Genomic DNA, 23466 nt, shown 5'->3' on the forward strand with positions numbered 1-23466 from the left:
AACAAAACTCAGAAGATTTCTCTGGATTGTGTAGAAGAGCGAAGCATTGAGATGGCAAGATTTGCAATACCGCATGAAGTACTGGGAATCATAATGAGAACCAGGAGAGGGTAAGAAAGCAAACAAGACAGGGTTATGATTTAAACATAACTCGACTAACTGACTTCACTTTTACTAACTGCGATGGATGGCTACAAATGTCATTCATTAATTGGGTTTAAAGGTGATTGAACTGTTAAAATATTGTCCAGTAGTTCAATGGGATCCTTTGAGCCATTGCAGGATCTCCACTGGAGAATTGAGATACTTTCACTGCCCGGCCCTTTCCCGGTGACCCTGTAATTCTGTTCCCTTCAGGAGTTTACCCAATTCATTCTTGAAAGATAGGATTGAATCTACCTCCTCCACCCTTTCAGACAGTTCCGAGCTCTGAGCTCCTCACTGTCTGAAAGGCTGGTGGGAAGCGGTGATATTGTCGCTGGGTTTATAATCCAGAGTAATGCTCTGGGTTCAAATCCCAACACAACAGGTGATGACATTTTGAATTCAATAAAATTCTGGAATGAAAAGTCCACAAAACCATTCTCGTGAAAACCCACCTGGTTCAGTAATGCCTTCAAGGGAAGGAAATCTGCCATCTTTACCTGGTCTGGCCTACATGTGATTGCAGACCCACAGCAATGTGGGTGACTCTGAGATGGCCTAGCAAGCCACTCAGTTCCAGAGCAATTAGGAATAGCAATAAATGCTGGCCCAGCCATCAACTCCCACATCCCATAGTGAATTTTTAAAAACCCAACTCATAACCACTTGCAGTGTAATAAAGTTTCCCCTTTGGTTCTTTTACCATTCACCTTAAATTGGTGTCCTCTAGTTTCAATCCTTCTGCCAATCGGAACAGTCTCTATGTATCTCTTCTGCTGAGACCCCTCGTGCAAATGAACACCTCTATCAAATCTCCTCTCGAAATTCTCTTCTCGAGGGAGAACAACCCCAGATTTTCTGACCAATATATTTAACTGAAGTCTCACATTTGTGGAAGCATTCTTCTCTGCTCCTCTCTAAAGCAGTCACACCCTTCCCAAAATATGGTGCCCAGAGTTGGAAGCAATACTCTAGTTGAGACCAAACCAGTGTTTTACAAACGTTCATCATAACTTTCTTGGGAATTGTATTATCCATCGGACAAGGTGAGGGAATTCTGCTTCCGGTTTCACTGTAAGGAGGAGGTCATTTCATTATAACAAGACTTGGAAAGAGGAGAGGTAGTAAATTGTCTGAGTCTAGAGTGATCAGAGCATGGGTTTAAAAATGAATCCAGGTAGTCCAGTGTTGCACAATTAACCAGGGTGCAGAAAGGTAGTACACCGCTTCCTGTTCCGCCTCCCGTGTGGCTAGTCCCAGATCTTGCTCATAGTGTCTGAAGAGATGATGGCCAAAGTCGCTTTCTGCTGCTGGGAGCAGAGGGCGAGAGCCAGAGAACAATTCAGAGCGAGCTTTGAGACACACTGGGCTGATATTCCTCTCTATATTGGAGCAGGAGTAGAATTCAATCCCTATGATTGTTGGCCCTCAGTCAGACTTTGTGTCCAGTGATATTCTGAAGAACTTATGGATAAATTGTTTGAGGTCATTAACTTGAAATATTTGTGTTCATCAGTCTGTTTTCTGCTCCTCAGCATGAACGTACTGGCCATTGGAAGTAGGAGGATATTGGCTTCCAATGAAGCAGCACAATCTTGGTTCTGTAGAACGGTCATTTAGACTTAAGCGTTAACTCTGTTTCCCTCTTCACAGATGCTGCCAGACCTGCTGAGTTCTTCCAGCATTCTCTGAATTTATTTCAGATTTCCAGCATCCGCAGTATTTGTTTTTAAATCTTGGGAATAAATGGCTCCAGAATATACAATTTCATCAATCCAGTTATTAATTGGATTGGTATTCTCCCATTTTTTTCTAATGAAAAGAGCAATTGCGACCCCACCTTCATAGTCATTAGGCATTTTCAAGCATGTTGGATTTTATGTCTATGAACTTGTTAAAAATAAATGTAGGACTTCCGGTTGCGGCGATGCGGAGCTAAGCCACACATTTCGGCAGCTCCAGCTATAACGGACTTTTGGGCTCTCCAGAGGAGCCACAATGGAAATTTTTTGATTTAATACTGTGTGGGAAGGTGAAGTAAGGTCCCCTCTTACGTTGTATGGCGGAAATTGGTGGTGGAGCGTTGGAGAAAGAGGCTCTGGAGCAGCGGCAAAAACGAGGGGGAAAAAAACAAGATGGCAGAGGGCGGAGAGCAAGCAGCATGGGGGCCGGACCAGCAGGAGTTCCTTAAGCGCTGTGTGGCAGAACTTAAAAAGGAGGTGCTGGCGCCAATGCTGTTGGCGATCGAGGGCTGAAGGAGACCCAGAAGGCCCAGGCGGGGGAGCTTAATGAGGTGAGGGATAAAACGAACGAGAATGAGGATGAGATCCTGGGCCGGCGGTAAAAATGGAGGCGCATGAGGCGGTGCACAGGAGGTGGGTCGAGAGACTCGAGGTCCTGGAGAACAGGTCGAGGAGGAAGAATCTCCGGATTCTGGGTCTCCCCGAAGGAGTGGAGGGAGCTGATGCCGGAGCGTATGTGAGTACGATGCTCCATTTGCTAATGGGTGCGGAGGCCTCTCCGACCCCCCTGGAGCTGGAAGGGGCTCACCGGGTCCTGGCGAGGAGACCCAAGGCTGATGAGCCGCCAAGGGCGATAGTGGCGAGGTTCCATCGTTTCGCAGACAAAGAAAGGGTGCTGAGATGGGCCAAGAAGGTGCGGAGCAGTAGATGGGAGAATACGGTGATCCGAGTCAACCAGGATTGGAGCGCGGAGGTGGCAAGGAGGAGAGCTGGCTTCAACCGGGCCAAGGCGGTGCTGCACAAAAAAAGAGTCAGGTTCGGCATGCTGCAGCCTGCATGACTGTGGGTCACTTATCAGGACAGACACCATTATTTTGAAACGCCAGAAGAGGCCTGGACCTTCATCCAAACGGAGAAATTGGGGGAGTGGGGGGGGGAAGGAGGAAGGTAAGGAGGAGGAGAAACTCCCACACGGGGGAGATCAATGGGAAGGCGGGGGAAGCCGGGGTCAGCAGAAGTCAGCTGACTCATGGAAGTAATATGGGGGAGCAAGACTGCTAGATGCGGATCTAGCGGGGAGGGGGGAGGGAAGGGGGGGAGAGGGGGATATTAGGGTTGCTGCTGCACTTGGACGAGGTGGTCGGGGCGGGGGTTCCCCGTCTGGGGGACTGGAGAGTGCAGGAGGCGCGGGCACAGGACTGGCCTAAGATAGGAGATGGCTAGTCGGGGGGTGTTAGCCCCCCAATCCTGCTGATCACGTGGAATGTGAGAGGCCTAAATGGGCCGGTTAAGAGGGCCCGAGTGTTCGCGCACCTAAAGGGACTGAAGGCAGACGTGGCCATGCTCCAGGAGACACATCTGAAGGTGGCAGATCAGGTCAGGTTAACGAAGGGATGGGTAGGACAGGTGTTCCATTCGGGGCTGGATGCGAAGAATAGAGGGGTGGCAATATTAGTGGGGAAGCGGGTGTCGTTTGAGGCCAAGAACATAGTAGCGGACAATGGAGGCCGATACGTGATGGTGAGCGGTAGGTTGCAGGGGACAGAGGTGGTACTGGTGAATGTATATGCCCCGAACTGGGACGATGCTGGATTCATGAAACGGATGTTGGGGCGTATTCCAGACTTGGAGGTAGGGAGCTTGATAATGGGTGGGGATTTTAACACGGTGCTGGACCCAGCATTAGATCGCTCCAGGTCGAGGACGGGGAAGAGGCCGGCTGCGGCCAAGGTGCTTAGGGGTTTATGGGTCAGATGGGGGGAGTAGATCCGTGGAGATTTGCCAGGCCTTTGGCCAAATAATTTTCTTTTTTCTCTCACGTGCATAAGGCCTACTCCCGGATAGATCTTTTTGTTCTGGGCAGGGCATTGATCCCGAAAGTGGAGGGAACGGAGTACTCGGCCATAGCCATCTCAGACCATGCCCCGCATTGGGTGGAGCTGGAGCTGGGGGAGGAGAGGGACCAACGCCCATTGTGGCGGTTGGATGTGGGACTGCTGGCAGACGAGGAAGTGTGTGGGAGGGTGCGGGGGTGCATCGAAAGGTATCTGGAGGCCAATGACAATGGGGTGGTGCAGGTGGGAGTAGTGTGGGAGGCGCTGAAGGCGGTGGTCAGGGGAGAGTTAATCTCCATCAGGGCTCATAGGGTGAAGAGAGAGGGCAGGGAAAGGGAGAGGTTAGTGGGGGAGATTTTAAGGGTGGACAGGAGATATGCAGAGGCCCCTGATGAGGGACTACTCAGGGAGAGACGAAGTCTCCAGATGGACCTGTTGACCACGGGGAAGGCAGAGGCACAGCGGAGGAAGGCACAGGGGGCAATATATGAATATGGGGAGAAGGCGAGTCGGATGCTGGCACATCAGCTCCGTAAGAGGATGGCAGAGAGTGAAATAGGTGGAGTCAAGGATGACAGGGGAACTACGGTGCGGAGTGCGGTGAAAGTGAATGAGGCATTCAAGGTCTTTTACGAGGAGCTGTATAGGTCCCAGCCCCCAGGGGGAAAAGAGGGGATGCGACGATTCTTGGACCAACTGAGGTTCCCGAGGGTGGAGGAGCAGGAGGTGGCTGGTTTGGGGGCGCCAATTAGGGTGGAGGAGCTGGTTAAAGGACTGGGGAGCATGCAGGCAGGGAAGGCCCCGGGGCCGAGTGGGTTCCCGGTGGAGTTTTATAGGAAGTTTGTAGACCTGTTAGCCCCGTTGCTGGCAAGGACTTTCAATGAAGCAAGGGAGGGGGGGTACCCTGCCCCCGACAATGTCGGAGGCGATGATCTCTTTGATCTTGAAGCGGGATAAGGACCCATTGCAATGTGAGTCGTATAGGCCGATCTCGCTCCTTAACGTAGATGCTAAGTTGCTGGCAAAAATGTTGGCTACGAGGATTGAGGACTGTGTCCCGGGGGTGATTCACGAGGACCAGACGGGATTCGTAAAGGGTAGGCAGTTAAACACTAATGTGCGAAGGCTCTTAAATGTGATAATGATGCCATCGGTGGAGGGAGAGGCAGAGATAGTGACAGCCATGGACGCGGAGAAAGCCTTTGATCGGGTAGAGTGGGAGTATCTCTGGGAAGTGTTGAGGAGGTTTGGGTTTGGGGGAGGGTTTATTAGTTGGGTTAAGCTCCTGTATAAAGCCCCGGTGGCGAGTGTGGTCACGAACCGGCGGAGGTCGGAGTATTTCCGGCTGTATCGAGGGACGAGGCAGGGGTGCCCCCTGTCCCCTCTGCTGTTCGCATTAGCAATTGAACCTTTGGCCATGGCGTTAAGGGAGTCGGGGAAATGGAAGGGGGTGGTTCGAGGGGGAGAGGAACATCGAGTGTCGCTGTACGCAGACGACCTGTTGCTGTATGTGGCGGACCCAGTGGAGGGGATGGTTAAGGTATTGCAGATCTTAAGGGAGTTTGGAGATTTTTCGGGCTATAAGCTCAATGTGGGAAAGAGTGAGCTCTTTGTGGTGCATCCGGGGGATCAGGGAAGAGGGATAGACGACCTACCATTGAGGAGGGTGGAAAGGAGCTTTCGATATTTGGGGATTCAGGTAGCTAGGAGCTGGGGGGCACTGCACAAACTTAATTTGACGCGGCTGGTGGAACAGATGGAGGAGGATTTTAAAAGGTGGGACATGTTGGCGCTCTCGCTGGCGGGCAGGGTACAGTCAATTAAAATGGTGGTCCTCCCAAGGTTTCTCTTTGTGTTCCAGTGCCTTCCAATCGTGATCACCAAGGCCTTTTTTTAAGAGGGTAGGCAGGAGCATTATGAGTTTTGTGTGGGCGAGCAAGACCCCGAGGGTAAGGAGGGGGTTCCTGGAGCGTAGCAGGGATAGAGGAGGGCTGGCGTTGCCGAATTTGGGTGGCTACTACTGGGCAGCCAACGTGGCGATGATCCGTAAGTGGGTGATGGAGGGAGAGGGGGCGGCGTGGAAGAGGTTGGAGATGGCGTCCTGCAAAGGAACGAGCCTGGGGGCGCTGGTGACGGCACTGCTGCCGCTCTCGCTGACAAGGTACACCACGAGCCCGGTGGTGGCGGCAACGCTAAAGATCTGGGGGCAGTGGAGATGACATAGGGGAGCGCTGGGAGCCTCGGTGTGGTCCCCGATTAGGGATAACCATCGGTTTGTCCCAGGAAGGATGGACGGGGGGGTTTCAGAGCTGGCATCGAGCAGGGATTAAAAGAATGGGGGACCTGTTCATCGATGGGACGTTTGCGAGCTTGGGGGCGCTGGAGGAGAAATTTTGTCTCCCCCCGGGAAACGCGTTCAAGTACATGCAAGTGAGGGTGTTTGTGAGGCGGCAGGTGAGGGAATTCCCGCTGCTCCCGGCACAGGGGATTCAAGACAGGGTGATTGCGGACGTATGGGTCAGAGAGGGCAAGGTGTCGTGATATACCAGGAGATGAAAAAGGAGGGGGAGGCTTTGGTAGAGGAGCTGAAAGGTAAATGGGAAAGGAGCTGGGGGAGGAGATTGAGGAGGGGCTGTGGGCTGATGCCCTAAGTAGGGTTAATTCCTCTTCCTCGTGTGCCAGGCTTAGCCTGATACAGTTTAAGGTAGTGCACAGAGCGCATATGACGGGGGCGAGGCTGAGTAAGTTCTTTGGAGTGGAGGACAGATGTGGGAGGTGCTCAGGAAGTCCGGCGAACCATGTCCATATGTTTTGGTCATGTCCGGCACTGGAGGGGTTCTGGAGAGGAGTGGCGGGAGCAATATCTCAGGTGGTGAAAGCCCAGGTCAAGCCAAGCTGGGGGCTAGCAATATTTGGAGTAGTGGATGAGCCGGGAGTGCAGGAGGCGAAAGAGGCCGGCATTCTGGCCTTTGTGTCCCTAGTAGCCCGGCGAAGGATCTTGTTAATGTGGAAGGAGGCGAAGCCTCCCAGCGTGGAGGCCTGGATAAATGATATGGCAGGGTTTATTAAGTTGGAGAGGATAAAGTTTGCCTCGAGAGGGTCTGTGCAGGGGTTCCACAGGCGGCTCCACAGGCGGTGGCAACTTTTCATAGACTATCTCGCGGAGCATTAGATGTTTGCATGGTTGAAAATTTTGTTAAAAAACTTTTAATGAACATTTTTATTTAAAAAAAATAAAAAAATTTAGAGTACCCAATTCTTTTTTTCCCCCCAATTACGGGGCAATTTAGTGTGGCCAATCCACCTACCCTGCGCATCTTTTTGGGTTGTGAGGGTGAGACCCACGCAGACTCGGGGGAAAAGTGCAAATTCCACATGGACAGTGACCCGGGGCCGGGATTGAACCGGGGTCCTTAGCGACATGAGGCAGCAATGCTAACCACTGCGCCGCCATGCCGCCCCATGGCTATGAACTTGATCATGGCTGAGAAATACAGATCCTGAGTTTCTATAAAAGAATTATATCAAGCCGGATAACTCCACAATGGAGTTAAAACATGACGCCCTCAATTCTTACCGGTAATGGTGGTCTGTGTTTTCTGGGTGGAGTTCTGCTTCTGATCATAAAAGATCTTTCCAAGTGACATCGGGCGCAGGATAATGGTGGATTTCCAATGGAAATTCGTTCTGAGTTCAGATTCTTGTTGTTTCTATTGTTCAGGTGCTGAGAGAGAGATTTTCTACAAAGGTTTCTTGGCGTATGTCCCTGTGACCAGTTCGATCCTTGCTTCCTAACATCTTCCTCCCTAGCAGGACTGTGGCAAAGAGGTGATGACCTACGGCCAGAGATGTGAGGGAGTCTAGTTAAGCTAGCGCTGAGGCATCTCTCACAGTGCCAATTTCTGGAAGGAATGTCCGAGCAGAAAGGGGAAGAAGCTGGTCTTCCATCCAGCAATCGGGAATGAAGATTAAATTTGCCCCTGAGAAGCGGCACACAAGGAAGTTTCTGCTGTTCATTATCATCAGACGATGAGAGTTCATCATCTTCTGAGTACCCATCATCACTTTCTGTGTCTGACTTGCATACGACCCTTGAACGAATATATTTAATGTCCGTCACACTGAAACTCCTGAACCTCTTGGTCTGCAAAATCATATGGTCCGTTTGAGCTTTAGCGTGGTGAGAGTCACGATTCATATAATCCGTATCCTCTCCATCCATATCAGAAAATGCAAGACGAAATGGTGGACATGTTGGTATAAGCCTTGGAGGTTCTCTTAGGGAACAGTCTCGCAGCCATTCCAAAATCTTCTTTTCCAGGGTAAAATCGTACTGCAAAAGAATGAAAATTGCATTCATCTCAATCAAAGTGTTAACATTTTTTTCTAAACATGGCTGCATTTCCATAGGGGCACTCCTGACAATCTGAGAGATCCTACTTTTCAGGGGATTGAGTGACTCTTCTGCCCAAGATATAATGGACAAAGAGCGAAACTCTGCAGAAATGAATCACGATCATTCAGGAGTAACTTCATTAATGTTCTTATAGAAATGTTATAGAATTTACAGTGCAGAAGGGGGCCATTCGGCCCATCGAGTCTGCACCGGCTCTTGGAAAGAGCACCCTACCCAAGCCCACACCTCCACCCTACCCCATAACCCAGCAACCGCACATAACACTAAGGGCAAATTTGGACACTAAGGGCAATTTAGCATGGCCAATCCACCTAACCCGCACATCTTTGGACTGTGGGAGGAAACCGGAGCACCCGGAGGAAACCCACACACACACGGGGAGAACGTGCAGACTCCGCACAGACAGTGACCCAAACCGGGAATCGAACCTGGGACCCTGGAGCTGTGAAGCAACAGTGCTAACCACTATGTTACCGTGCTGCCCTAAATAGCAAAACGTACTGTGGAATTCATCTTTGATATGGAGACCCTTTTCATCAGCCAATCATATATTCTCTTTCTCTCTCTCTCACGCAGATAACTGCTTATGAATGACTTGATGATTTTGCCTCAGATTGCAAAAGGAACATTGGCTGATATTTTGGGGTCCTAGTGCATTAATCACAAAAGGTTTATATGGAGATGAAGAAAATAATTTGGAAAGCGAATAGAATGTTATTGTTTACTGAAAGGGGAATTGATTACAAAAGTAGGAAGGTTATGCTTCAGTTATACAGGGCATTGGTGAGACAACATCTAGAGTATTGTGTACAATTACACCCTTAGGAAGGGTGTAAATGCATTGGAAGCAGTTTTTTAAAAATTCATTTATGGGATGTGGGTGTCGCTGGTTAGGCCAGCATTTATTGCCCATCCCTAGTTGCCCTTCAGAAGGTGGTGGTGAGTTGCCTTCTTGAATCGCTGCAGTCCTTGAGGTGTGGGTACACCCACTATGCTGTTAGGGAGGGAGTTCTAGGATTTTGCCCCAGCGACAGTGAAGGAACGGTGATATATTTCCAAGTAAGGGTGGTGAGTGCCTTGGAGGGGAACCTCCAGGTGATGGGGTTCCCAGGTATCTGCTCCTCTTGTCCTTCTGGATGGTAGTGGCCTTGGGTTTGGAAGGTGCTGTCTAAAGAACCTCGGTGAGTTACTTGTAGATTATACTCGCGACTGCCACTGTTCGTCGATGGTGGAGAGTTTGAATGTTTGTGGAAGGAGGAGCAATCAAGCGGTCTGCTTTGTCCTGGATGGTATCGAGCCTCTTGAGTGTTGCTGAAGCTGCACTCATCCAGGCAAGTGGAGAGTATTCCATTACACTCCTGACTTGTGCCTTGTAGATGGTGGACAGGCTTTTGGGGGGTCAGGAGGTGAGTTACTCACTGTAGGATTCCTAACCTTTGAGTTCAGAGAACTTTACTAGACCAATATCTGGAATGGGGTAGGTTGTCTTTTGAGGAAAGGTTGGACAGGTTAAGCTTGTATCTACTGGAGTTTAGAAGAATAATAGATGACTTGATTGGAACATATCAGATTGTGAGGGGTATTGACAAGGTGGATGTGGAGAAGATGTTTCCTCTTGTGGGAGAATCTAGAACTAGGTGGTCACTGTTTAAAAATAAGGGGTCACCCATTTAAGACAGAGATTAGAAGAATGTTGTTTCTCTCAGAGGGCCGTGACTCTTTAGAACTCTTTCTCAAAACACAGTGGAAGCACAGCCTTCAAATATTCTTAAGGCAGAGATAGATAGATTCTTGACAAGCAAGGAGGGCGAAGAAGGTGAAAGGTTATCGGGGGCTGGCAGGGATTGCAGTTGAAGTTATCATCAGATGATCCATGATCTTATTCCTTCTTTGTTGACCGCAGATTCCAGACCATGACATGCTGATAATGGCAAGGCTGGGGGAGGCAGTATTGGAAAGACTTTCAACCTTCACAGTGATTATCTGAACAAAAGTAATCGAAGGTGATTTGAAGCATACACTCGCTTGTCAATAAAAAAGGTGGACAACTTGAAGAAATTAGGAGAATGGATGAACCTGAAGAAAAAGCCAAGGAAATCTGTTAAGAATAAGCTTAAATGAGGACCAAACTGGATTTGTTACGAGCAGTCAGCTCAATGCTAATGTCCGGAGGCTTTTAAATGTAATTATGATGCCCGCAGAAGGAGAGGAGGCGGAGGTGGTGGTGGGGATGGATGCAGAGAAGACATTTGATCGGGTGAAGTGGGAGTATCTGTGGGATACGCTGGGAAGGTTTGGGTTTGGTGAGGGCTCTATCGACTGGGTGCGGTTGCTCTACCAGGCGCCGGTAGCGAGTGTGTGCACGAACCGGCTGAGGTCGGGGTACTTCCCTGTTGCTGTTCGCTCTGGCTATAGAGCCATTGGCCATGGCGCTGAGAGCATCAAGGAATTGGCAGGGGCTGGTTCGGGGGGGGGGGGGGGGGGGAACACCGGGTTTCGCTGTACGCGGACAATCTGCTGTTGTACATTTCGGACCCGGTGGAGGGATGTGGGGGAGGTGATGCAGATTTTGGGGGAATTTGGCAGGTTTTCCAGGGTCTAAATTGAACGTGGGAAAAAGTGAATTGTTCGTGATCCAGGCAAGGGGGCAGGAGAGGAGACTGAAGGAGCTGCCGCTCAGGATGGTAGAGAGGAGCTTTCGCTACCTGGGAATACAGGTGGCTCGGAAATGGGAGGCATTACACAGGCTCAACCTAACCCGGCTGGTGGGGCAAATGGAGGGGGACTTTAAAAGATGGGATATGTTCCCGTTATCGCTGGCGGGGAGGATACAGACTGTGAAAATGACGGTGCTCCCCAGATTTTTGTTTGTCTTCCAGTGCCTCCCCATCTTCATCCCTAAGGCCTTTTTTAAGATTATTTCGGGCTTTGTATGGGCGAATAAAACCCCGTGAGTGAAGAAAATGTTGTTGGAGCGCAGTCGGGGGGAGGGTGGGTTGGCACTGTCGAACTTCGGCAACTACTACTGGGCGGCGAATATAGCGATGATTAGGAAGTGGGTGGTGGGGGAGGGGTTCCAGTTTGGGAGCGCTGGTAACGGCACCTCTGCCGTTCTCGCCGGCCCGGTACTCCACTAGCCCGGAGGTGGTGGCGGCACTGAGGATCAGGGGGCAATGGAGGAGGTATAAGAAGGTGGAGGGTGCATCGGTCTGGACCCCGATTTGCAATAACCACCGGTACGCACCGGGCAGGATAAATGGCGGGTTCCGGAGCTGGCAGAGAGCAGGAATCAGAAGGATGGGCGATCTATTCATCGATGGGAGTTTTCCCAGTCTGAAGGCGCTGGAGGACAAGTTCAAGCTGCCGCCGGGGAATGGTTTCAGATATTTGCAAGTGCGGGACTTTCCGAGGAAACAGGGGCGTCATTCTCCGACCCCCCGCCGGGTCGGAGAATAGCTGTTGGCCGCCGTGAATCCCGCTCCTGCCGAAGTCTCCGGTACCGGAGATTGGGCGGGGGCGGGAATCGGGCCGCGCCAGTTGGCGGGCCCCCCCGCTCAATTCTCCGGCCCGGATGGGCCGAAGTCCCGCCAAGAAATTGCCTGTCCCGCCGGCGTAAATTAAAGTAGGTATTTACCGGCGGGACAAGGCGGCGTGATGGGCTCCGGGGCCCTGGGGGGGGCGCGGGGCGATCTGACCCCGGGGGGTGCCCCCACGGTGGCCTGGACCGCGATCGGGGCCTACCGATCCGCGGGCAGGCCTGTGCCATGGGGACACTCTTTCCCTTCCGCCTCCGCCATGGCCTCCACCATGGCGGAGGCGGAAGTGACTCTCCCCACAGCGCATGCGCGGGAAACTGTCAGCGGCCGCTGACGCTCCCGCGCATGCGCCGCCCTGAATGTCATTTCCGCACCAGCTGGCGGGGCAACAAACGCCATTTCCGCCAGCTGGCGTGGCGGAAATCCCTCCGGCGTCGGCCTAGCCCCTCAATGTTGGGGCTCGGCCCCCAAAGATGCGGAAAGGGGCGGCGCGATGCCTGTCTGATTGGCGCCGTTTTGGGCGCCAGTCGGCGGACATCGCGCCGTTGGGGGAGAATTACGCCCCAGGTGTTGCCTTTCCCGCTCTTGCTGCCATGGGGGATACAGGACAGAGTAGGCTCTGGTACGTGGGTGGGGGAGGTGAAGGTGTCAGATATCTATCGGGAGTTGTTGGAGGCGGAGGTAACCCCGGTGCTGGAACTGAAGGGCAAGTGGGAGGAGGAGCTAGGTGGAGAGTTAGAGGCGGGTCTGTGGGCGGACGCCCAAGCAGGGTTAATTCCTCCTCATCATGTGCCAGGCTCAGTCTAATACAGTTTAATGTGGTGCACCGGGCACACATGATGGCGGCGAGGATGAGCACGTTTTTCGGGGTAGAAGACAGATGTACGAGGTGTGCAGGAAGCCCAGCAAACCATGTCCACATGTTTTGGGCATGCCCGAAGCTTGGAGGATTCTGGCAGGGGTTTGCCAAGGCTGTGTCCAACGTGCTAGGTACGCGGGTGGTGCCGAGTCCAGAGGTGGCGATCTTTGGAGTGTCAGAAGATCCGGGAGTTCAAGGAGAGAAAGAGGCTGAAGTTTTGGCCTTTGCCGCCCTGGTAGCCCGGAGACAGGTCCTTTTAATGTGGAAGGACTCGAAGTCCCCGAGTGTGGAGATTTGGGTCAGTGACATGGCTGGGTTTCTCAAGCTGGAGAAAATAAAGTTTGCCTTGAGAGGGTCAATGCTGGGGTTCTCTCGGAGGTGGCAGCCGTTCGTCGACTTTCTCGGGGAAAATTAATATGTTAGCAGAAGCAGCATTCTGAAGGGGGGGGGGGGCAGGTAGGTGCAATATGGTTAAGGGATGTACAGAAGGGGTTGGGTGGGAAATGACTAGTTTACCATGTTGTTGTTTATGTTATTATTATTTTGTTTGTTATTGTTATAAAAATTTTGCAAATACTTCAATAAAAATTTTTTTTTAAATGAATAAGCTTTAATTGGTTCGATCCCGGCCCCGGGTCACTGTCCGTGTGGAGTTTGCACATTCTCCCCGTGTCTGCGTGGGTCTCACCCCCACAACCCAAAGATGTGCAAGGTAGGTGGATTGGCCACGCTAAATTGTCCCTTAATTGGAAAGACAATAATTGGGTACTCCAAATGTATTTTAAAAAATATGTTTTAAAAATGTTTTATGTACCGCTGTCGCCGGCCAGGTACTCCACCAGCCCCGTAGTGGGGGCGGCCCTGCGGATATGGGGCCAGTGGTGGAGGCATGTGGGGGAGGTGGGTGCGTCGGTCTGGGCTCCAATTTGTGATAACCATCGATTCGCCCCCGGGAACATGGATGGAGGGTTTCAAACATGGCGGCGGGTGGGGGTGGGGAGGGTGGGCGATATGTTCCTGGAGGGGAGCTTTGCGAGTTTGAGGGGCTTGGAGGAGAAATTTGGACTGGTAAGGGGAAATGACTTTAGGTGCTTACAGATGCGGGACTTTGTACGCAGACAGGTCCCATCCTTCCCACGCCTCCCACCAATAGGGATCCAGGACAGAATAGTCTTTAGAGGAGAAGGAGGAAAGGGCAAAGTCTCGGATATCTACAAGGTGCTCATGAAGGGGAAAGAGTCCCAGACGGAGGAACTGAAACTCAAATGGGAGGAGGAGCTTGGCAGGGAGATGGAGGACGGGCTGTGGGTGGAAGCTCTGAGTAGGGTAAACTCAACCGCAACATGTGCCAGGCTTGGCCTGATTCAATTTAAGGTCGTTCACCGGGCCCACATGACGGTAGCGCGGATGAGCAAATTCTTTGGGGTAGAGGACGAGTGCGCTAGACGCGGGAGGTCCAGCGAACCATGTTCACATGTTTTGGGCATGTCCTAAGCTTAGGGGGTACTGGGTACTAGGGGGAGGGATTTGCAGATGTCCCGGGTGCAGAAAACAAGGATGGTGATGAGTCCAGGGATGGCAATGTTCGGGGTTTCGGAAGACCCGGGAGTCCAGGGGGAGAAAGAGGCAGATGTTCTGGCCTTTGCTTCCCTGATAGCCCGGCGGCGGAAACAGCTGGCATGGACGGACTCAAAACTCCCGAAGACCGAAGTATGGCTTTGGGACATGTCAAGTTTTCTGGATATGGAAAAAATTAAGTTCGCCTTGAGGGGATCTGTACTGGGGTTCGCCCGAAGGTGGCAACCATTCATCGACTTCTTCGCGGGAGAGTGAACGTCAGCAGCGGGGGGAGGGGGGGGGGGGGGGGGGGAGATTAGAGTAGAGTAGGAGGGATAAATCGGCGGGTACTGTCTAGGGGAGAGGAGCGGGCATGTGCAGTATGGTTTGATTGAAGTATTGGTTTTATATTGATGTTTGCACATTTCTGTTATCTGTAACTGTTTACAATGCCAAAAAATACCTCAATAAAATTGTTTGTTAAAAAATAAAAAATGTTTAATGGAATAATTCAAATCAGGATAGCAATTGGAACCAGTTGCCTCAATTTTATGCGATGGGGCTGGAGTTTAGAAGAATAAGAATAAAACAGGGTGGCAATGTGGCATAGTGGTTAGCACTGTTGCTTCACAGCACCAGGGTCCCAGGTTCGATTCCCAGCTTGGGTCACTGTCTGTGCGGAGTCTGCACGCTCTCCCAGTGTCTGCGTGGGTTTCCCCCGGGTGCTCCGGTTTCCTCCCACAGGTCCCAAAAGACGTGCTTGTTAGGTGAATTGGATATTCTGAATTCTCCCTCAGTGCACCTGAACAGGTGCTGGAATGTGGCGACTAGGGTATTTTGACAATAACTTCATTGCAGTGTTAAAGTAAGCCTACTTGTGACAATAATAAAGATTATTATTAAGGGGAATCTCTTTGAAACGTATAAACATAAAATTGTGATAGGGCTGGACAGACTGGGTGTAGGATACAGAGATGATGGGCTGGATTCTCCGGTCTCTGACGCCAAAATCGAGTTCGGCGACCAGCCGGAGAATCCAAGTTTCTGGCGAAATCGGGGGGCGGCGCTGCTCTGCGAGTACGCTGCGACACATATCGATGGCCTCAGGACGTTGCCTGAGGCCCGCCCCCCAATGCTCTGCCCCCGACCTGCCGAGTTCCCAACGCCGTGGATCTCTCATGGTCTCATCCATCGGGAACTCGGCGTGGCGGCTGCGGACTCAGCGTCGCCACAGTCGGGGAGGGCTGATCCACGGGCAGGGGGGATATTATTCGGGGCTGGGGGCACTGTGGGGATGTGATCCGGGGCGCTCGAGCCGGCCGTAGGGTGGGACTATTTCGCATGCCGGGTCCACGAGCGGCTGCCACCATGTTGCACAGGCGTCCACTGCAGACCGCTGCCATGCGCATGCACGGCCACGGACCCGGCAATTCTCCGGTGCATATCGGCAGCTAGAGCTGGGTGCTCTGGCTGCCGCCCTGCTAGCCCCCAGCAAAATGGGGAATTGGTGGCCATTTTGCGCCAGATTTTCGCCGGCGTGGGGACATAACCCCAGAGTCTCAGAATCCAGCCCGATGTTTCCCCCTGCCTGGGAGGTCTAGAGCAAGGGTGAATCAGTCTCAGTATATGCAGTAGGCCATTTAGGACTGAGATTAGGAGAAATGCCTTCCCTCAGAGGGTGGCGGATCTCGCAAATTCTTTACCGCAGAAGGCTGTGGATGGCCAAATCACTGACTGTATTTAAGAAAGGAATAGATATATTTCTAGACACCAAAAGCATCTAGGGATATGGGGAGAATGCTGCAGTGCAGCATTGAGACAGAGGAACAGGCTGGCTGGGCTGAATGGCCCACATGTGCTCCTATATTCAATCTTTCTGTGACATTCCTTCCCTGGGTGAAAAATTAAATTAACAAATAAATCTCAAATCAATTGTTAAAAACATGAAAGCAAAAACTCTGATTTGAAAACATTTCAAAATCTGGAATTGATTTACCTCTCAGCTATGTACAAAACAAAATAGCAACGTAAGAAAGACCAAATAATAGTTTAAATTACCAACAGGTGAAAAGATGACTTCAAACAGCAAATGTTGGCACTTCATCACCTCAATGTAATTAGACCAACTCAAGTTAATGTAGGACCTATCCAGGGCAGCATGGTGGCGCAGTGGGTTAGCCCTGTTGCCTCACGGCGCCGAGGTCCCAGGTTTGATCCCGGCTATGGGTCACTGTCCGTGTGGAGTTTGCACATTCTCCCCGTGTTTGTGTGGGTTTTGCCCCCACAACCCAAAGATGTGCAAGGTAGGTGGATTGGCCACACTAAAGCATTAAAATTAATGATCCTAAGGTTGAAGAGCTTGTTCGAATAAACAAAACATTAGCAAAATTAAAATTGGATAATTGTATTTTGAAATACCTATCTTTAGTTAATATTGACAACTGAAACTGATCGTGTATTGTTATTGTTATTATGAAATCGGGGGCGGAGCCGCTTTTGTGATGCTTCACCCCTCCAAAACAACATACTCTGCGACATTGCCCAAGGCCCTCCCCCAATGCTCCACCCCCAATGGGCTGAGTTCCCGATGGCGTGGGCGCGTGAGGTATTTTTTGGGGAGGAACTCAGCAGTGGACTAAGACCAGCGCCGCCACAGCCGGGGGGTGGGGGGAGGCCGATCCGCAGGCAGGGGGCTCTATGCTGGTTTAAAAGTGTCTGGATAGAATTCCCTAACCCCACCTCAGAGATTTTCCCTTCAGCTTTTGCAATTCCCAGTGTTTTGGCGTTCTACTGGATCTCAATGGAACCTGTTTAAAATTCATCTTTAAATATAAAAGCAAAATACAGCTTTTAATCTTGTAAATCAATATTAAAAGCAGAAAGTGCTGGAAATTCGCAGCAAGTCAGGCAGAATCCGTGGAGAAAGTTAACGTTTCAGGTTGATGACCTTTCGACCTGTCTAATCCAACGGAAGAGACGCAGGAACGCACGGTAGGATAGGAACGAACAAAGGTATATTACAGTGTACACTAAATCGCAAAGCTACAACTCCTCTCCCTGAAGGGCCACCCTCCAGCACCTGCACCCAGGCCTCAGGGTTTTTATACTGAGAGTTTCCTCCTTGTTAAGGGGAAACTGCAGCCATCTGGGATGGCCACTTCCAGCATATAAAATGGACACTCGCAGAGCATACAGGGAAAAATGGACAATGCAAAGTAACAAGCAGGCACTGAGCCTGAATGTGTATTTAGAAGACAGACTGCAGACAGAACCGGAACTCCTGGCCGATTTACACATTGATGGCCCATCTCCGATGAACAAAGACTAGTGCTCAGGTAGCCGGTACCGTCCCAGACATTCCGGCGCCACTACCCCAGCAAGAAGACACAAACAAAGCAAGGCCAACGGCCACTTAGGACACGCCCAGCCATCAAGGCACCCGCCCCTTTATTGGCTCAGATTGATGGCAGTGATCGAGAAGCGGCCCAATTAATTGAGGCCAAGGTTAAGGCCCGCCTAAAAGCGCGCAAAGCCCCTCCGAGTGTAAGAAGGAACCCCAGCCATATGTTCAGCCTCTTGCAATCAGCTCTCAACGGGAGAGACCCTTCCACCTGCACCACCAGAAGCAAGTAAGTTCAAGTTCAACGCTCGCTACCAGACGGACGACCTTAGCTGTACTCCTGCTACTTCTTCAAACCCAACAGCCTCAGATCCGAACAACGGCCACTGTTCCTCTGACCTAAGGGGGCACTCGAAGTTAAGTATAGGTGTTAGTGATAGACATAGTTTAGCCTGTAGTGTTATTGTGCATGAGTAAATCATACTGTGTGTAAATAAAGTGTCATTGACTTTGAACTAACTAACTGGTGTATTGGCTCTTTGATCGGTATTCGGTTGAACCTTGTGGCGGTATCAAGAGATACCTGGCGACTCTGAAAGCATATTCATAATTAAGATTAAGAAAGGCGACCTTATTAACCGCCATATTTACAGCCACAAAAGAGAGCAACAAAATCCCACCCCCAATTACCGGGAGAGTTCATACTCTGAGGTGATAGGGGGGATCGTATAGAGCACAGTCCTTGGCCCCAAAGGGGATCGTAACAGAGTCAACAAGTGTGAGCATTAAAACTGTGGAAGAAAACGTGTAACCTTTCTGTCATCAAACCCAAATCTTGTCCGAGGATTTGAGAGTTTAGAAAGATACTTAAAGTCTTTAGTTACAATCAGATTACGGAAGAACCCATGATGCCAAGTGTCCAAGTTAAGATCTTTCGTAAATTGCATTAACCACTTCATTTCCTTCTACCTTCCCACAATACCACTTCAGGAAGCCTGATTACTCACCCTTCATGAAGCTCCCAAGCCACCAAGTTCTAGAATCCCTCATTTGCTCTGTTATTGAAACCCTTCCAGAGCTTTCAATTAGAAATGCACATTTAATCATTACTCGGTAATTCACTTTGGAATAGCTTTGCAGAGAAGAAAAAAAATGTAAAAACTGTTTTCAGAAGCATGTTTATGTTTTCGGAAGCATGTTTATTTTTATCTCGCATCCTTTTAAAACCCCAATTTGTCATGGAGATAAGCTTTGATTCCCAGCCAACATTTGAAGTCTTGATTGAAACCAGGGCAGTATGTCCAGCATTATTATTTGCCGCAGCTTGGGTTAGACAGTAGAAAAATCAGTCAGAATTCCAAATTCTGATCAATAATTCACACTGGAAAGTTTGTATGCGTGGTCACCAGATGAGGGCGATTTCAGGCTAGCCTTCCATTGTTGGATAGCCTGCTGAAATTATGTTTCAGGTACAAATGAAGAAGGACCACGGGGGGAATGACTGAAAGGCCTTATTTTAGGCATGGAATCTTTGGGAAATCAGTCCAGAATACATTAACAGCTACATGTTCTTTATGGATTGTGTGTTTCAGTTCCCTTCATCCAAGAACTCATCCTTTTCAAATCTCAAATAAATTATTAAACTGACAAGTTTAAAAATACTGCCCCGCAAGGCTGCGTTACTTAACCCCCTACTACACTCTCTGTACACACACGACAGCGTGGAAAAATTTGGTTGCAACTCCATCTACAATTTTGCTGACGACACAACTATAGTGGGTCGGAACTCGAATACCGACAAGTCAGAATGCAGGAGGGAGATAGAGAACCTAGTGAAGTGGTGCAACGACAACAATCTGCCCCTCAATGCTAGCTAAACTAAAGAGCTGGTCATTGACTTCAGGAAGCAAAGTACTGTACACACCCCTGTCTGCATCAATGGAACCGAGGTGGAGATGGTTGACAGCTTCAAATTCCTTGGGGTGCACATCACCAAAAATCTGTCCTGGTCCACCCACGTCGACGCTACCACCAAGAAAGCACAACAGCTCCTATACTTTCCCAGGAAACTAAGGAATTTTGGCATATCCACACTGACTCTTACCAACTTTTACAGATGCACCATGGAAAGCATCCTATCTGGCTGCAACACAGCCTGGTATGGCAATTGCTCGGCCCGGACCCCAAGAAATTTCAGAGAGTCGTGAACACAGCCCAGTCCAGCACACAAACCTGCCTCCCATCCATTGACTCCATCTACACCTCCCGCTGCCTGGTGAAAGCGGGCAGCATAATCAAAGACCCCTCCCACCCGGCTTACTCACTCTTCCAACTTCTTCCATCAGGCAGAAGATACAAAAGTCAGAGAACACGCACGAACAGATTCAAAAACAGCTTCTTCCCCACTGTCACCAGACTCCTAAACGACCCTCTTATAGACTGACCTGATTAACACTACACACCTGTATGCTTCACCCGATGCCGGTGTCTATGTATTTACATTGTGTACCTTGTGTTGCCCTTATAAGTGTTTTATTTTTATTTTATTTTATTTTCATGTACTAAATGATCTGTTTGAGCTGCTCGCAGAAAAATACTTTTCACTGCACCTCGGTACACATGACAGTAAACAAATCCATCCATCGATCAGACAAAGCTACAGTTGTCATTTGCCATGCAACTGTTAAATTAATTTCATTCACAGAGCAATTATATCCTTAAAGCAACATTCAATTTTATGATGTCCTGTATTCACAAAACAGCACTTCCTCTAATATACTGAGCAGTGTCATGAGAGATTTACATTATGTAATATTAAAAATCTTACATCTGAATGACTTCCGGCCAACCTTTTCCCATCGCGAATTCTTATGTTTGCGTGTTGCAAACCCCATAGAGACCAAGAACTTTTTAAAAAGAGATACATTTCCCAGAGACTGACAGAAATAGCCAAAGGGCAAGATTTCACATCTTATTGTCACAAACAAACTAAAATCACCAGAGATCAACAGGCAACCAACCAGTGCACCAAATTAAAGAAATGCATGAACCAACTCACAAGATTGAGATGCACCTTACAAGGCCTTTCACTGTGCACTTCTGGCAGATGTGTAGCATTACAAGAACAAGCCCAAAATTATTCCTGTCTCTTTAGAAAGCTGACATCGCTAGGTTGAAAGTTCCACCGTAATTTTTAAATCGCTCCGTTCATTCTCGATCCTTCAAATCCGGGGCGGGATTCTCCAATCCTGCGGCAGAGTGTCCATGCCGTTGTAAACGCCGCTGCGTTTTACGACGGCATGAACGGGCCGCTCCTAGGACTAATTCTGGCCCCTACAGGTGGTAGGGGCCGATTGGTGGGCCCCGATTGCGGGCCAGGCCACATCGGAGACCACCGCCCCGCCCCCTCCGCCCCCACAGGACGCCACCGGATCCTTCAACGCTGAGGTCCCGCCGGCTCAGAGCAGGTTAGAATGGCGCCGGCGGGAATCAGCTCTTTTCTTACGGCCGCTCGGCCCATCCGGGACTGAGAATCGGCGGGCCGGCCATGGAGAGTGGTGTGACACGTTCGCGGGATTCTCCAGCCCGGCCCAGGGCTGGGAGAATTCCGCCCCCGACTTTCGCACAGAAGGCACACCTTGGAGACTTCTTTCTACTTAAATCTCCAAAAGTCCCATCAGTTCTGTCTCCTTCCTTTCGAACAAAAAAGCTACTCTGGCAAGCATCCTGCTTGGTTGTTAACATAAAACAATCCCTCTCTGCTTCACGTGGCAGTACCTATTGTCGCGGGTGTGAAAACTGTCACTCCTGTTTCAGTAAGTTTTGGTTTGAATTTCGTTCCCCGACAACTAATTATATGAGCCTTTTTAGTATGACCGCCCTATCCCATTTCGATAATGTTCTATCTCAACTTAAATTAAAGGAGACATTTCAAAACACGTCATGAGGTCCACCACTCATAACAGAACGTATAATTGAACTGTCCATGTAAACGTGTTGTAACTTCACCTTTCTCCCATGGAGGTGCTTCAGTGGGTGGTTGTCAGCTCAGTGTGGCAGTGGGAGGGTGTCATTACAGTGTGCAAGTGGGAGGGTGCCATTAGAGGGTGGCAGTGGGAGGGTGTCATTACAGTGTGGCAGTGGGGGGGTGTCATTACAGTGTGGCAGTGGGAGGGTGTCATTACAGTGTGGCAGTGGGGGGGCGTCATTCCAGGGTGGCAGTGGGAGGGTGTCATTACATGATGGCAGTGGGAGGGTGTCATTACAGTCTGGCAGTGGGAGGGTGTCATTACAGTGCGACAGTGGGAGGGTGTCATTACAGTCTGGCAGTGGGAGGGTGTCATTACAGGGTGGCAGTGGGAGGGTGTCATGTCAGTGTGGCAGTGGGAGGGTGTCATTACAGTGTGGCAGTGGGAGGGTGTCATTACAGTGTGGCAGTGGGAGGGTGTCATTACAGTCTGGCAGTGGAAGGGTGTCATTACAGTGCGGCAGTGGGAGGGCGTCATTACAGTCTGGCAGTGGAAGGGTGTCATTACAGTGTGGCAGTGGGAGGGTGTCATTACAGTGTGACAGTGGGAGGGTGTCATTACAGTGTGGCAGTGGGAGGGTGTCATTACAGTGTGGCAGTGGGAGGGTGTCATTACAGTGTAGCAGTGGGAGGGTGTCATTACAGTGTGGCAGTGGGAGGGTGTCATTACAGTGTGGCAGTGGGAGGATGTCATTACAGTGTGGCAGTGGGAGGGTGTCATTACAGTGTGGCAGTGGGAGGGTGTCATTACAGTGTGCCAGTGGGAGGGTGCCATTAGAGGGTGGCAGTGGGAGGGTGTCATTACAGTGTGGCAGTGGGAGGGTGTCATTACAGTGTAGCAGTGGGAGGGTGTCATTACAGTGTGGCAGTGGGAGGGTGTCATTACAGTGTGGCAGTGGGAGGATGTCATTACAGTGTGGCAGTGGGAGGGTGTCATTACAGTGTGGCAGTGGGAGGGCATCATTACAGTGTGCCAGTGGGAGGGTGCCATTAGAGGGTGGCAGTGGGAGGGTGTCATTACAGTGTGGCAGTGGGAGGGTGTCATTACATGGTGGCAGTGGGAGGGTGTCATTACAGTGTGGCAGTGGGAGGGTGTCATTACAGTGTGACAGTGGGAGAGTGTCATTACAGTGTTGTAGTGGGAGGGTGTCATTACAGTGTGGCAGTGGGAGGGTGTCATTACAGGGTGGCAGTGGGAGGTTATCATTACAGTGTGGCAGTGGGAGGGCGTCATTACAGTGTGACAGTGGGAGGGTGTCATTACCGTGTGACAGTGGGAGGGTGTCATTACAGTGTGGCAGTGGAAGGGTGTCATTACAGTGTGGCAGTGGGAGGGCGTCAATACCAGGTGGCAGTGGGAGGGTGTCATGTCAGTGTGGCAGTGGGAGGGTGTCATTACAGTGTGGCAGTGGGAGGGTGTCATTACAGTCTGGCAGTGGGAGGGTGTCATTACAGTCTGGCAGTGGGAGGGTGTCATTACAGTGTGGCAGTGGGAGGGTGTCATTACAGTGTGGCAGTGGGAGGACGTCATTACAGTCTGGCAGTGGAACGGTGTCATTACAGTGTGGCAGTGGGAGGGCGTCATTACAGTGTGCCAGTGGGAGGGTGTCATTACAGTGTGGCAGTGGGAGGGTGTCATTACAGTCTGGCAGGGGAAGGGTGTCATTACAGTGTGGCAGTGGGAGGGCGTCATTACAGTGTGGCAGTGGGAGGGTGTCATTACAGTGTGGCAGTGGGAGGGTGTCATTACAGTGTGGCAGTGGGAGGGCGTCATTACAGTGTGCCAGTGG

At 50.5% G+C, this 23466-nt stretch overlaps 1 protein-coding gene across 1 annotated transcript in view; it reads right to left on the minus strand.

The window, feature by feature from the left end:
* Positions 1-1556: 1556 nt before the first annotated feature.
* LOC140387318 (uncharacterized) overlaps positions 1557-23466 on the minus strand; it is a 65993-nt gene continuing 44083 nt past the window's right edge. Inside the window, exons 4-5 of the mRNA XM_072470246.1 lie at positions 7518-8273; positions 1557-1745 (exon numbers count right to left, since the gene is read on the minus strand). Coding sequence (XP_072326347.1) covers positions 1557-1745; positions 7518-8273 — 945 coding nt within the window. The remainder of the gene's footprint in view (positions 1746-7517; positions 8274-23466) is intronic.

This window comes from Scyliorhinus torazame, chromosome 12 (genome assembly GCF_047496885.1).
Source record: "Scyliorhinus torazame isolate Kashiwa2021f chromosome 12, sScyTor2.1, whole genome shotgun sequence".
Classification (NCBI taxonomy): domain Eukaryota; kingdom Metazoa; phylum Chordata; class Chondrichthyes; order Carcharhiniformes; family Scyliorhinidae; genus Scyliorhinus; species Scyliorhinus torazame.